The sequence below is a fragment of the Peromyscus leucopus genome, chromosome 8a, assembly GCF_004664715.2.
Source record: "Peromyscus leucopus breed LL Stock chromosome 8a, UCI_PerLeu_2.1, whole genome shotgun sequence".
Classification (NCBI taxonomy): Eukaryota; Metazoa; Chordata; class Mammalia; order Rodentia; family Cricetidae; genus Peromyscus; species Peromyscus leucopus.
This window is the reverse complement of record NC_051085.1, coordinates 38975698-38989811: the sequence shown is the minus strand read 5'-3', so window position 1 is coordinate 38989811 and position 14114 is coordinate 38975698. Positions and strand designations below refer to the sequence as shown.

The 14114-nt window shown below is 44.0% G+C and overlaps 1 protein-coding gene across 1 annotated transcript in view; it reads right to left on the bottom strand.

The window, feature by feature from the left end:
* The window catches only part of Txlnb (taxilin beta), a 39911-nt gene extending 27337 nt beyond the window's left edge, over nucleotides 1–12574 (bottom strand). Inside the window, exons 1-3 of the mRNA XM_028860803.2 lie at nucleotides 12424–12574; nucleotides 9090–9535; nucleotides 1538–1629 (exon numbers count right to left, since the gene is read on the bottom strand). Of these exons, the coding sequence (XP_028716636.1) occupies nucleotides 1538–1629; nucleotides 9090–9522 (525 nt within the window). The 5' untranslated portion in view covers nucleotides 9523–9535; nucleotides 12424–12574. The remainder of the gene's footprint in view (nucleotides 1–1537; nucleotides 1630–9089; nucleotides 9536–12423) is intronic.
* Between the last annotated feature and the right edge of the window lie 1540 nt (nucleotides 12575–14114).

The following is a 14114-nucleotide window of genomic DNA, read 5'->3' as shown; positions in this document are numbered from 1 at the left end:
CGTTTGGCAGGAGCGACTCCATCTCTGGCTGCACAGAGCTGGAGAGGAGCAGGCACAAAGCAGAACTTGGGTTTTAGATGATGGATTGGAGATAACGTTGTTGTGCCTTTGGAACTCTCACATCATCACCATGTGGTTTGTATGATTAAAAATAACTAAAAGCTAAGCAATCAGCTGAGCACTCAGGTTTTAGAATTGTATTGTGTTGATGATGTCACAATTCAGCATACCAGGATGTATCAAGACAGAAGGAAGGAAAGGACACATAGGGAATACGGGACTAGAGCCACTGAAAAACAAACCATCAACAGGCATGGAGTTTGTGGGCCTGACGCCTACTCAGTTTGGGAAGCTCTCCTAAAAACATAATTTAGACAGTGAAATTAGGCCCAAGGCCTCCTGGGGCCGGGCGAGCAGGCTAGTAGCGTAGGTCCCCAAGTGGAGCATCCTTGGCTGTAAAATACATCTACCCGGGGAGGGGAGGTGGTTCAACTCCTGCCGGGAAGAAGTTCTGTGCTGTGTAGAGCCTCATTTACCTGTTGCTACTTCTCCAGAGGAGACAAGTCAGTGACTTTCTTAAAGAGTACACACATACACACACACACACACACACACACACACACACACACACACACACACAGAGAGAGAGAGAGAGAGAGAGAGAGAGAGACAGACAGACAGACAGACAGACAGACAGACAGAGAGAGGGGGGGAGTTAAAAAGCAGCTTGCTATCTCGTTTCTGGGGGTAAAGGAAAGAGTGATGCACAGAGCTCAGATGTTTCTGTTCCCATTGCCTTTCCCTGCTCTTCTTAGGGAAGCAGGTGAGGCCTCATTGGTACCCGAGCACTGTCCTCACCAAGACCGTTCCTTTTCTCCACGGGCCAATCACAGCTCAGAAGAGGAGACAATGGCCTTCTGGAATTCTTGGATGGTTTGAAGTGGCTTCCCTTGCTCCCAGGACCCTACGTATGGAGAGTGAGACTGTCTGTGGAGGACACAGAGCTGGACACTAAGCAACCCTAGAGATGACTGTCATTGTAGGGAAGGGGAAGAATGGGAACCAAAGAAGAGAACTGAAAAACTGGCCCAGGCCAGAAGAGAAAGTGCCATGAACTGTGGGATGGCATTGACTCCACTCTGAAGTTTTCTTGTAGTCCTTGAGAACCGTGAGTGTAGAAGCTGAATGAAAATTTAATATTCATTCATCTTTATAGAGACAGGTTTTTTTTTTCCTTTAAAGTTAACAAGAACTTTACAATATCCATAGATTTAAATTATCTGTGCTCCTCTTTCTTGCTTCCCCAAAATTATGCACATAATTGAACACAGAGACCATTACCATCTTTTCCTTTCTAGTTACATCTCAGCTTTTCTTTTTCCTCAGAAATACTTTCCTTCTAGAATTCTGTGAATCTCGTTTTGCTTGTTTATGATCACTAGCTGTGTTCTATAATGATGTCCATGAGAAGCTGCCATCTCCTCTTAGCATTGACTAGAGCTGGGAGTTTCTGACAGGAACTGATCAAAGATCTTACCAACTCAGCATACTTCTTGAATAAAAAATCAAGCTTTTCTTCGGCGGTTTGCAGCTTGTTCAGATTTTGCATTAGCAAGTTAGCTTCTTTGCCTTGAAAAGAAAATTTTAAAAATCAGTGTTGGGCTTGTCGTGGAGTGATAGTGGCTGCTATTCCCGACTGATCACTTGCAAATTAGGGCCAACCTCTTGCAAATTAGGAACGATCTCAGCCAAACCATTAACTTCCCTGAGCCTCCCATACAGTTTTCTCTTCCTATCAGAAAAAATGATCCCTGGCTTTCAGAGTGGGGATGAATTGATGTGGTGCAGGGTCAAATTCATGGTAGAATTTCAATAAATGTTTGCTAAAACAGTAATCCCCAAATTTTCCATCACCCCCCTTGTGTATCCTGAATATTTTAAAGGTAAGCGTGTCACAGCACTGACTTTATGAAATGATAAATTACCCATTTCCTGTGTCAACTAATAAAAAAGAAACAGAACAGCCAATCAGAATTCCCGGTGAGCAAGAAACGGCCCGTGTCAGTGCATGATGTGGCCAAGCAGAGCCTGCTTATCCTGTATTGTTTTGACACCTCCCTTTGAACCAATCCTCTCTCTTTGCTAAGCCTACTCATCAAGCTTGGGTGAGAACAACTAATCATATTGCCTACCAGAGAATAAAAACCAGTATATAAGAGAAAAAGATCCAAACCTTGGAGACGTTTCACAGGGGTGTGTGTGTGTGTGTGTGTGTGTGTGTGTGTGTGTTCCATGACTTTGGGCTCAGCCTTCCCATGCAACCATTTCTTCTATCCAGACCTTAATCTCTGCTGGAAGCCTCATTTCTTTTTCTCCCCAGTTGGGCATCAAGCTGTATTCTAAAACTCATATGTTCCTGATTATTGAATAGATTTAGAGTCCCCCTTGTTTTCTTCCTTCTGTTTCCTTTAGCTTTGAGTCTCTGTGGGGCTAGTTAGCCATCTGGCCAGTGTCAGGAGGGATGTCTGGGATGCTTGGGCCCACATTTACTACTGATTACATTTTTGCAAGCCATCCTGTCGAGGTGGAGGATTTCCCCCTTCCGCTCCTACCTGTGACAGCAGCTGGTCTACTCACAGTAAGGAGGTCAGGTCAATGAGGAGAGCCCATGTTTCCTGATACAAACGAGCTTAACAATGAGAACAACTTTGTAACCTTTTCCCTAAGAACTGACATTTCCTTTGGGCTAGAATACTTGCCTTCATCCTGGAGAAGCAGATCTGTCAGGAATTAGGACTGCCTTCAAAAGGCAGGGCAGGAGACATGCATATATACAATTATATTCATTGTTAACTCATGACTCAATTCTAGTCAACATCTAAATGTTCTTATTTGTTAAATATGGCAAGCTTACATGGGATTACAGAATCTTAGGTCTAGAAGGATCTTCAAAGACATCCAGGCTAGTCAATTCAGTTTTCTAGATGAAATAGCCAAGGCCCAGAAAACACCAACCATACATGATTCCTGCTGGCATTGCGAAGACTTTACTCCAAGGTGACTTGCTCACTTGGGATTTGGGTTGTAGAGAAGTCTAGTGAAACAAATGGGAATGTCTTTAGAAGAAAATGGCTTCCTTCCTAAAGTTTGGTCTGTCTTGGCCCAGTGAGTCAGTTCAGATCTGAGGCTGGCCTAAGCCAGGAGAGAAGGTGGCCGTGAGTGGGCTCCGCCCAGCTCCTAGCTCTTCAAAGCCCTTGCACAGTGTGCTGCCCTTGGCGGCTGATGACCACAATGCTTGCCTCTGCTGGGCGTGTGCTTCCAGCTGCTCCTCTGGCAGCTTGGGGGATCTGCACTGGCCAGACCATCCTTTCACCCTTGACTTCAGAGCCGGGAACGTGGGTTCGAATTTCTCTCCTGGGTCATTTTTACCTATTAAAGGCAAGGAAGCGCGCTGTTCCTCAGGTTAGGGCATAGTGTTCGGTCCATGACAAATGCTTAGTCACATTAATAATACAGTGAGATAAAGCCAGCTAGCAGATGCGGGTATCAGGCAAACCAGATGACAATGTGCTGGGTAAGTAGAGGAAGGTAAACATTTACCCTCACCTGGAGATTCAATGTGTGGGAAGGACTTCTCCTGATGATCGTGAACATATGAGGCCATTGCATGTCTTACTGGAAAGGCAGAGATGAATGACTCCGGTGTTCTCTTCCTCTCAAATGGTTTGTCTGTTTAGGTTATATTTTCTGTGGCTAACAGAGGGCGTTTTGCTGTTCCTGTTGCATAATCTTCATGTTAACTGAGATCCCATTCTGCTCTAGTAGTTTCCCACTGTTTAATAGATGTTTATCTATCATTCCAGTGTATCAATACACCTTCAAAAAGTGTTCCCAGCCTCAAAAGAAAATTCAAGAAACTATCGAGAGGTGTATTGAATGCATCAGAGACATTAGGTTTTAAACCTACATGGATTCTGGGGGGCTAGGGTGCTGTGTGGGACACTCACGGAGGAGAGGAACAGAGAGAGATGGACTCACTCTCCGAGAGAACTGTTTTTGCATGTTCATGGAAACGGAGCCATGTGCTGGCATATTAGCCGTAAGAGGAAAACCTGGCCTTACTCCAGAACATTTTATCAGGTGGGCATCATCTGCCTTCTCCCGGATGTGCCGTTCTGAAGGAAGCCTCGTTTCTCCCTGTAAGAGCTGAGGAAGGCACGCGGTGGGCATATGACGACCACAGTGCACAGCGCTTTTATTGGGAAGCTGTGTAAAGCTGAAGCACCCGTAGCACAAGGACAATACTGTGGCCTTGGCTGCGGCCACTGGCTCAGCTGTATTGCAGGACGAAGGAGCTGTCTTTTACATAAAAGACATTTTCAAAATCGGCTTTTGTCCAGCATTTGGGAAAGAAATTCAAAACCTTAACTTTCAGACAACTGAAACAGCTGTAGACATGTGAACCAGGATTTTTCTCCAGTACAGTGATGCTTGCTTTTACTGAATGTCACGGTTGCTTGCAGAGATTCAATGTATCCCTAATCTTAGCCTTTTTCTCTTCCAAAGAGTTTCTTTTATTTCATTTTTGGTGGAGGGGGTAAAATTTGTTCTTGTTGCTTGCTTGTACAATTCTGTGTTTTCTTCTTCTTGTCCATGTATTGTGGAAGAGTGTGTCCTCTTTCAAAAGTTACACCCAGAGTCACATTTTAATGTTAATTTTTGTTCTCCTAGTCATACAATTGAATACAATAAGTGTTCAACAAAGCATTTTTTTTTTTTTTGAGACAGGGTTTCTCTGTGTAGCTTTTTGCCTTTCCTGGAACTAACTCTGTAGTCTAGGCTGGCCTCGAACTCACAGAGATCCACCTGCCTCTGCCTCCCGAGTGCTGGGATTAAAGGCATGCACCACCACCGTCCGGCCAACAAAGCGTTTTTGAACAGTAATAGATATCTTTTCAGGGAAGTTCACATCTAACTAGGAGACCTAAGTTTTAGAACCCATATTTCCATCAACAAGTTGAACAACTTTGTAGCCTCAGTTTCCCTGACTATCAAATTAAATTACTGAGTTGACTTGTTAAATCAAATTAAATTGCTGAGTTGGCTTGTTAATCCAGTCTTTAAGGTTTGGTGTCTCCACAAGTGAAATGTCTTTAACCACTTATAGCCTGGTACAAATAGCAATCCAGGAGAAACGACAACATTGATGGGTCCCATGTTTTGTCATCCTGGGATGTTGAGTGTGGATCTGCATTTTCGGTTAGTGCTCTCACCCTCACTGTCTCGTCTCACAGTCCCAGCATCTGATTGTTTCTCTTGGTTTTAAGACCACAGTCAGTTTTGACAGTTCTACGCGGCCTGTGTTTTCCAGTCACAGCATCTTCCCTTAAGTTGACATTTTGTGCCTCTGGAATTTTAGTGACCGTAGCATAGCTGCGTTTGGAACTTCAGCCTTTCACTCACTTAGACAACAGAGCTGGGTTTCTCATGAGGGTCTGCTGGTGATGTATTTACACTACTAGTAATCATGAAAAAAAAATTCGGAAAGAGTAAGAAGGTGGCCAGGTGGCAGTGGTGCATGCCTTTAATCCCAGTACTCGGGAGGCAGAGGCAGGTGGATCTTTGTGAGTTTGAGGCCAGCCTGGGCTACAGAGTGAGTTCCAGGACAGGCTCCAATGCTACACAGATAAACCCTGTCTTGAAAAACCAACCAACCAAACAAACAAACAAGAAAAAAAAAAAAAAGAGTGAGAAGGTGTTAACGTGGACACTGTCTCCTGTGCTCAGCAGAGGGAAGGAATCGTTTTGCTTGAGACTTGTTTTCTCGAGCCCTGACTCTGTTTCTCTAACACCTGTCTCTACTCAATTCTGATCCAAGTTTCAGTTTCTCTGTGAACCTGCTCATCCATTGTTGAGTCCCGCCAATTCCTCTTCTCCTTTAGTTCCATTTGTCTCTCATCCTCTCTTCAAGAACATTTAGAAATTATGTCAAAACTATAGGTTGGTGTCCTCTCAGAATTTGTATAAAATCAACCAGAAATGGATTAGACCATCTGGGGTGTGTGTGTGTGTGTGTGACTGTTCTAAGGAAGATGAGGAGAAGTGAATGCGTGTCTGAAGATGTTACAGAGTTAACTGTCTTTCTTTTGGGTTTCTTGGTGTATTTATTGCAACTTACCTGTAGTCAGGTAAGTGAAATATCCCATAACAAACCCGCTTCTCTGGCATATTTAGGATTTTTATTCAGAGAAACGGCAGCGCTCTGCAGTCACAGGGATGCCTCTTATAAAAAGACAGTTACAAGTCTCTGCTTTGATAAATGGCAGATGCAGCCAGAGCCTTACCTTATCTGGCAACCTCCTTCTGCCCAGGGAAGCTCTCTCCCCAGGAAGAAGCCCGCAGCCAAGACTATTACTTCTAAGAGAAGAAACAGTTTCTGAAGCTGGATCACCCTTTTCTTCCACACCCTGCTTTCTGTTGAATTGTCATAGTGCCTTTGGCTGGCTTTATGTCCACCAGTTCTGAATCTCCGTGCGTGGCAGAGTTTTGACACGTTCCGAATTTGATTTAAACACAGAGCGATGTGTGTAGACAATATTGCAGCACCATGCCATTAACAAGTAGCCAAGAAGTTTCCTAAAGCCACTTGTAGGCAGCTAAGTTGGAAGTGGCACTTTTATGTGTAGGCTTGCCCGAAAATGTTGCTGTAACTATGAGTGTAGCGGAGAGCGTACTGTGTGTGGAAGAATGTGTTAATGATATAGATTGGAACAGCACAGAAAGGCCACCAGCCCACGCATGCTGAGAGTTGGCCTCTGATGCACAAACAGAAAGTCGAGCCAAACACATTGGACTGGCAGGGGAAACAAAAAAGGAGTGTAATTTTTTTCCTCATTCTGAGAAACTGTCCTAATTTTTTTTTGATAGTTATAAGTATTATACAGATTTATAAAATCATTCATGGGAGAAGCTCCAATTGGTTGCCTTTGGTTTCCCCTCATTGTCTTCATAGTTTGTCCCTTATTGCGGCCGATACACAGAAATCCCTATATAAATGGTTTAGGAATGATATGCACAGTGGGTCAGAGACATTCTGGGTCCTCAATGGGACAGTGCCAAGAGGCACGTCCGAGGTGATTTGATTGGAGAAGTGAAAAAATTGTCCTTTAACACAGAAGGACATTATAATAACTCCCAGTGCTGTAGAATGATTCAGCCTTGCATTTTGGGAGTGTGAAAATGTATTAAATGTTGTTGTGATCTTTATGTTGGGGTGTATTACTGGAAGGTATCATTAAACCCTTCCGGAAATCCCTTTCAGAATGAGTTTTATGCACACACTGGTGCCCTGCTCTAGTGTAGACCACTTGGGTTTACAGATAGAAATCTGTTGCTGGAGTGTGTGGAGTGTGAATGGGGTTCTGACTCGGTACCTTGGTATTTCACTCCACACACTGTACAAATGAGCGAGGTGCGGGTTCTTCCCTTGAGAACGTAGCCATCTAACATGGAAGGTGGAGAGAGTGGAGACATGAGAAAGGTGATGTTAACAGAGTCTTACATGGGAAGTCGCCTTGACTTGACGTGAGTTGACGTGAGTGCTTCAGTGGCAGTCCCTAGTGCAGACGGACTGAGGGAGTTTCCTAGGCATAGTAATATTTTTTCAGCCATTGCTACAAAAATCAGCATTTTCCCCCTTTATTCACAGTTATTGGTGCTACCAATCCCCAGGCTCTTCAAAAACATTTTCTCCTCTGCCTGTTTCTGCTCCATAACTGTTCATGTGTTTGCTTTTTTCTCTACACGGAGAGACCTTTAACCAAAGGGATCATCTCTTTTTGTGCTCCCAGCATGGTGCATCATAACCAGGCATTAGCAAATAGTCATGAGACCAGTGAGTGGATGTGCACATGTATGTGTCTTCTGCCTTTCTTGACAGATGTAACCATAGTTTTTGAGATCTGTTCTTAACCAAAAATATCTTATAATAAGTGACCTAACTGACGATTATTTTATCAATGAACCATTCCTATTTATTATATTTTGCTTATTTACTAGGTTTATTTTCAATTTCCCATTTACATTTCCCATTCATTTATTCATCCTTATAGCAAATATCTACTGAGCCTTTAATTTGTCATCTCCTGTCTTATACCACAGGCACCCAGTGATGTTCAAAAAACATATGCACAGTGTTCTTTAGATTGTAAAAAAAAAAAAAAAAAAAAAAAAAAATTCAATGGGAGTTAGATACATTAACCACATACTCTCCCCCCGCCACAAATGTATAATTTGAAATGCTCGTTAGTACTATGAAAAAGGACAATGGTACAATGCAGACCCAAAGAAGTTACCACTTTAGAATTGGGCTAAGAAATTGCCCTTCGGTTATGACTGAATGGTAAGCGGGAGTTTTATGCTCTAGAGGCTGGAAGGGTGGCCGGGCAAAGTGGGCAGAGGTTTCTGGGTAGAGTGTGCACAGGCCTTTGGGGAAGAGAACATGGAAGTTCAAAGAACCAACATGGAAGGTGACATTGAGCGCAGTAGTGTGGGGACAGGGATAGAAGGGTGAAGAAAGATGCTGGGGGACACTGGGAAATGACATCAAGCTCAAACTGTTTAGGCTTAGATCGGTTTAAGGGGCTAAAAAGGTCTTAAGAATTCTGATGTTCTCCCTAAAAGCAGTGGGAAGCCCTGGGAATAGAGTAGATAGGTATCGTGTTAAAACTTTTACTTTAGTTTTATTTATTTTTTTTAAAACTTTTTTTTTAGATTTATTTATTTATTATGTATACAGCATATATGACTGCAGGCCAGAAGAGGGCACCAGATCTCATTACAGATGGTTGTGAGCCACCATGTGGCTGCTGGGAATTGAACTCAGGACCTCTGGAAGAGCAGTCAGTGTTCTTAACCTCTGAGCCATCTCTCCAGTCCTACTTTAGTTTTATTTAAAGAATGGGCTAGGGACAAATACAGCCCCAAAGGAGGCTATTATATTAATCCAAATGTATTAGCTATGGCTTTCAGTGAGGTTAAACACATGGGGTAATTAAGAGAAAAGTCATATATTAGAACATAATACTTGCCTAATCCTTTTAGGATCTTCTTCTCCAGCTTTTGCTCTTTATTGCTGACAGGCTCTTTGGCTGCGGCTGGCTCTTCAGAAGCAGTGGGTTCTCTGTCTGTCTCTTCAATAGTTTCTTCACAGTCTCCGTCCTCATTGTCCGGCGCCTCTGTGTTTTCGGGCTGCTCCTTAGTTTCAGCGGCACCCTGGGTCCCCTCGGGACTGGCAGCAGACCCATACGTGCTTATGATGTCTTCCAGTTGCCGGTTCAACTCTTCAGAGATGTCGTGGGTCCCCTCCTCAGGGTGTACACTTGACTCCTGCTCTGGTGCTCCGAGGGAGGCTGAGGGCGGCTGGCCATCTTGCTTTCCCAGGCCATTGTGATTGAGTGAGGAGCTGTCCCCGGGAGATTTTGGCTGTTCAGCTGAGAGCTGTTTAGGGTGATTAGTCTCCATATGGGAGTGGTATCTAGTGGGAAGCACAGTTAAGTTGTATGTGATGAACCCACTTATAGATTAACGATAAAGGTATCTCTCAGGTAGGTACCAACTAATTTTGGTTTCTGTTGTAGAAAAAAAAATGGACTTTCATATATCGCTGACACTAAAAATCAAGTCATGTTACTGTTGTATTTTGAGTGTAATCTTCACATTTTAGTAGTATCTCTTATCGCTGGAATCATTTGAGTTAACTCATGATATTGTTTTTTATGAATATATTTGTCAATTTGTATTAAGATTTTCATGTGTGGATTTCACAGTCCTTAGAAGTACATGCATATAAACATTCTCTTTCATAGCTAAAATATTTAATACAAGAACCATTGTACTTACTAAAGATCATTCATAATAGTTACATCCCTAAGCTACATTTCTTTTTTTAAGTTTTTCAAGACAGGGTTTCTCTGTGTAACAGTCCTGGCTGTCCTGGAACTCACTTGGTAGCCCAGGCTGGCCTCGAACTCAAAGAGTTCCACCTGCCTCTGCCTCCCAAGTGCTGGGATTAAAGATATGTACCACCACTGCCCAGCCCTAAGCTACTTTTTAATCTCTAAGTAAAAATTCAATTTGCATACTTTAATATAAACACATTATTAGGTAAAATCACGTTTCTGGTACTTTCTTCCTGATAATGAGCAATATGCAATTACCAAGGAAGAGAAACACTTTTTTTTTTTTTTTGAGCTTTGGACTAGCATTAGTTTTGAATTAATACGGGGAATGAGGGAATGTATACATAAGTCAATAATATGGAAGAGAGATGGTGCTTGTAAGTGTATCTTCATGTGTGTATGTGTGTATAGGTGTGTGTGTGTGTGTGTGTGTGTGTGTGTGTGTGTGTGCACATGTGGAGGACAGAGGAGGGTGACAGGTGTCCTGCTCTGTCACTCCCCACCCTATTCCTTTGATACGGGGTCTCCCTGAACCTGTGTTAGGTTGGCAGCCAACAGGCCCCAGTGTCTTCCCGTCTCTGCCCCTCACAGCACTGCAATTCCACGTGCACGCGCCCACCCTCAGGTTGCTACATGGTTGTTGGGAGCTGAACTCAGCTCCTTATGCTTGTAGAGTAAGAGTTCTACCCACTGAGCCATCTCTCCAACCCACTTAGAATACTAATTCCTTACATTTCTATACCACTCTACTCCAAAAATTGACTTTATTTTAGAAGAAAAGAAATTTCAATTTTCTAAGACATGAAGTTCTGGGGAAGGGTAAAAATTTTAAGAAAAAGAAATGTATAGTAAACAGGGGGATCAACTAGAGAAATAATTCAAATACAATATAGGCTCGAACCAGGCGTAGTGGGGCATGCCTATTATTCTACATGGAGGCAGGAGGATCAGAAGTTCAAGGTCATTCTCAGCTACATACTGAGTCCCAAGCCTTCCTCAACTTATGACCCTGTCCCCCATCATCATCCCCAGCAGCAGCAACAACACCACCCAGCTATAATACGGACTCTGGGAAATATGGAGCAATACAATACATTGCATTAAAGAACCCAGACTTTGCGCTTACCCCTTTGAGGGGTGGATAGATTTGGCTTAGGTTTTTTTAAGTTCTGGTATATTTTGTTTGCAAATAGAATTTAATAATGATGCCGCTAATTAGCAGCTTCAAAATATGGGGAAATCCTCAAGCTTCACAGGTTTTGCTGTGTTGGCATGAAAGTAAAACAAAAACATGCTGTTCTCCAAACTGCACAGCCTCCTTGTCCCATTTTTAGGGCGGTAGGTGTCAGAACACTTGAACGCCAAGAGAGTGGAAAATCCAGCGTACGACAGACACACCCCCACCCACCTGTGGGTCTCATTCAGCCTTCGCTGACTTAGAAGGAAGTTCACTAGTTCTAGTTCATCAGCTTCTTACCACATAATGTGGCAATGGCTCCATCACGGCAATTTCTACCCTGACCTCTCCTTACTACGCGCTCATCTATATATAACCCCTGCCTTTCCCGAGTGCAGAGAAAGACACGTGCCATCTGCTGCCCAGCCAGAGGTTATTTTAAGCCCTTCTAAAATGAGTCCTGACATTTAGCCCTCCATCCCTCAAGCCGAGAGAATAGGGGCTAAGTCAGACTGAAAATAGGGAACATTTACTGGTTTGAACCCATATGTGAGCTTGTAAGGGCAGGGGAGATCATCGTTGGATGAAATCTGAAGTCAAGTAAACTCCAAGGCAGCTGTTTCCCAAGTCCTGAGGCATGTTTCTGTGGTTAGAAGACATGGAAGTGTGTGTGTGTGTGTGATCCATTCACCCATCAGTTGTTTTTTCATTTAGGTCCATGGATAGTCTTTAAATCCCTGTTCTGTGTGTGTGTGTGCGCGTGCATGCGCGCATGTGTAGCACTGGGGATCGATCCCGGGACCTGAAATGCTCTACTATTGTGCTATATCCCCCAACCCCAGCTTCCTTTTCAAACAGAGTAAGCTGCCTTTTCTTCCCAGGGCAATTTACTGCCTTAAAAAAAAGCCCCCAGAACAAATTAAACAAGAAGGAAAACCAAATACAAACAAAGCCGAAGAACTTTAAATGATCCCTTTTCTATAGTAATTTATTTTCTGGTGGAGAAACTCTAAAATCTGTCTTTTAGAAACTTTATTGGCTCTGCGCCCCTCCTGTGAGGAGAAACCAGTTCCCCTGTCCTAGAGATCCCTGCAGTTACACACACACACACACACACACACACACACACACACACACACACACAGTCCCTTCCTGATCGACATGTTGTCTTTAGAAGTTGAACAATGGAAAGCCTGCCACCGTTCACGGGCATCCACAAGTTTTGAGCACTACAGAGTACAGGCTTCACTTCACGCAGGGCTTTGCGGGAGTGTTTGCCACACTTACCAGAAGGAAGGGAGCTAAGCAGGAAGAGAAAAGAGAGGAGAGAGATGGCAGAGAGTCAGGGCAGCAGCAGCAGCAGGAACAGGCGGCAGGGCTGTGTTCTTACAGTGAGCAAGAAACCGCACACACACACACACACACACACACACACACACACACACACACACGCCCACAAAAGGAGGGGGTGGGGAAGGGAACGTCCCATGACGCAGCAAGAGAGAAGTCTGCCCACGCTTCAGTAGGTATCGCCAGGGAAATCTCCTTTCAAAGAAAAGCAACTGGTGGGCTGGGAGATTCTTCACCACGGTTTAGTCCTCTTCAAAATGCAAACCCAGATGAAGGGGCTCCTGGTGCAGATTTCCACCACCGTTCTTCGTTTGGATAAACCAGGGTTTGTTTGTTTGTTTTTTATTCCCTGGTTTATCTCCAGCGTGGCTTATGATTCAGTCCCTGTCCCTTGGGCTGGGCTAGTTAGTGTCGGGTTTCTTTTCAGAATCACTGAAGGTGAAATGTGGCCCAGCACACAGTGTGGTGGCAGAGACTGCTTCCGAGGCCACTACGTTCTCGCTGTTGCTATTGTTTTCGCAAAGTTTGAAATACACTTTTAGGTGGCTCTTTTAGAACTGTGGTTTAGGTTGTCTTCACAAATGTGGCAACTAGTGTGTCCCAAGCTGACATGTCCATGAGCCCACTCACCCTAAAAAATGCCTTCCTCAGGCCTGGAGGCAGAGGCATGTAGTTCTCTGTGAGTACAAGGCCAGCCTGGTCTACACGGTGAGTTACTGGACAGCCAGAGGTATGTAGTGATATCCTGTCTAAAAGAAACAAGTCTTCCTTCCTAATTCACAGCCACTCCCTGGCTTCCTGATTTTTCTGGAGAATGTATTCCCACGCTTTACTAAAGCAGATTTATATTCGTCAAAGTTTCTCTCTGGGAATAGTCTGGGCACAGGATCTCTAAGAAGAATACAGTCACCTCAGAGATGTCCGTGTCCTTGTGGGGCAGCTCATGAATCTGTTACTTTACATGAGAAAGGGACTTGCAGATGTGATTGAGTTAAGAATTGTGAGATGGGGAATCATCTAGAATTTTCTGAGCAGGCCCACTAGTCACAGAGTCCTTATACATGAGCCAGGTGAGCTGAGAGTCAGAATGGCAGATTTGTGGATCTAAGCGGGGTGTGTAATGGCGTGAGGTCCTGAACCAAGCAACCAAGCAACCAACCAAGCCTTGGAAGCTGGGAAAGGCAACCAAACACTGTTCTCTCCAGCCTCAGGGGAGATTGCAGCTCTCCTGACAGCTTGGCTTCAGACCCCATAAAACACGCTTTGGACTTTTAACACCCCCCCCCCCAACTGTGAAGTAGTAAGTTGATTGTTTTAAAGCCCCTACTTGGTGGCAGATTGTTAAAAAGAACAGAAAGAAAGGAAGCTAATGCATTCCACTCCCGAGCGTTTCCCGGCTTTCCTCTGAGCTCAGGGTGTCAGCCACGGAAAGGGCACAGGAGCTTTCAAGGACACAGAGAGAAGAACCAGCCTGACAAGGAGAAGCTTGGACAAAGATATCTCAGGACAAACACAGCGAAGCTGACGAAAGAGAATAATCATCTCTCCTAACTTAGTGGATATTTGGTAAACACCAGAAGTCAGGAGACAGCGCATCCTGGATTGGAGCAATCAGCACAATCAGGTCT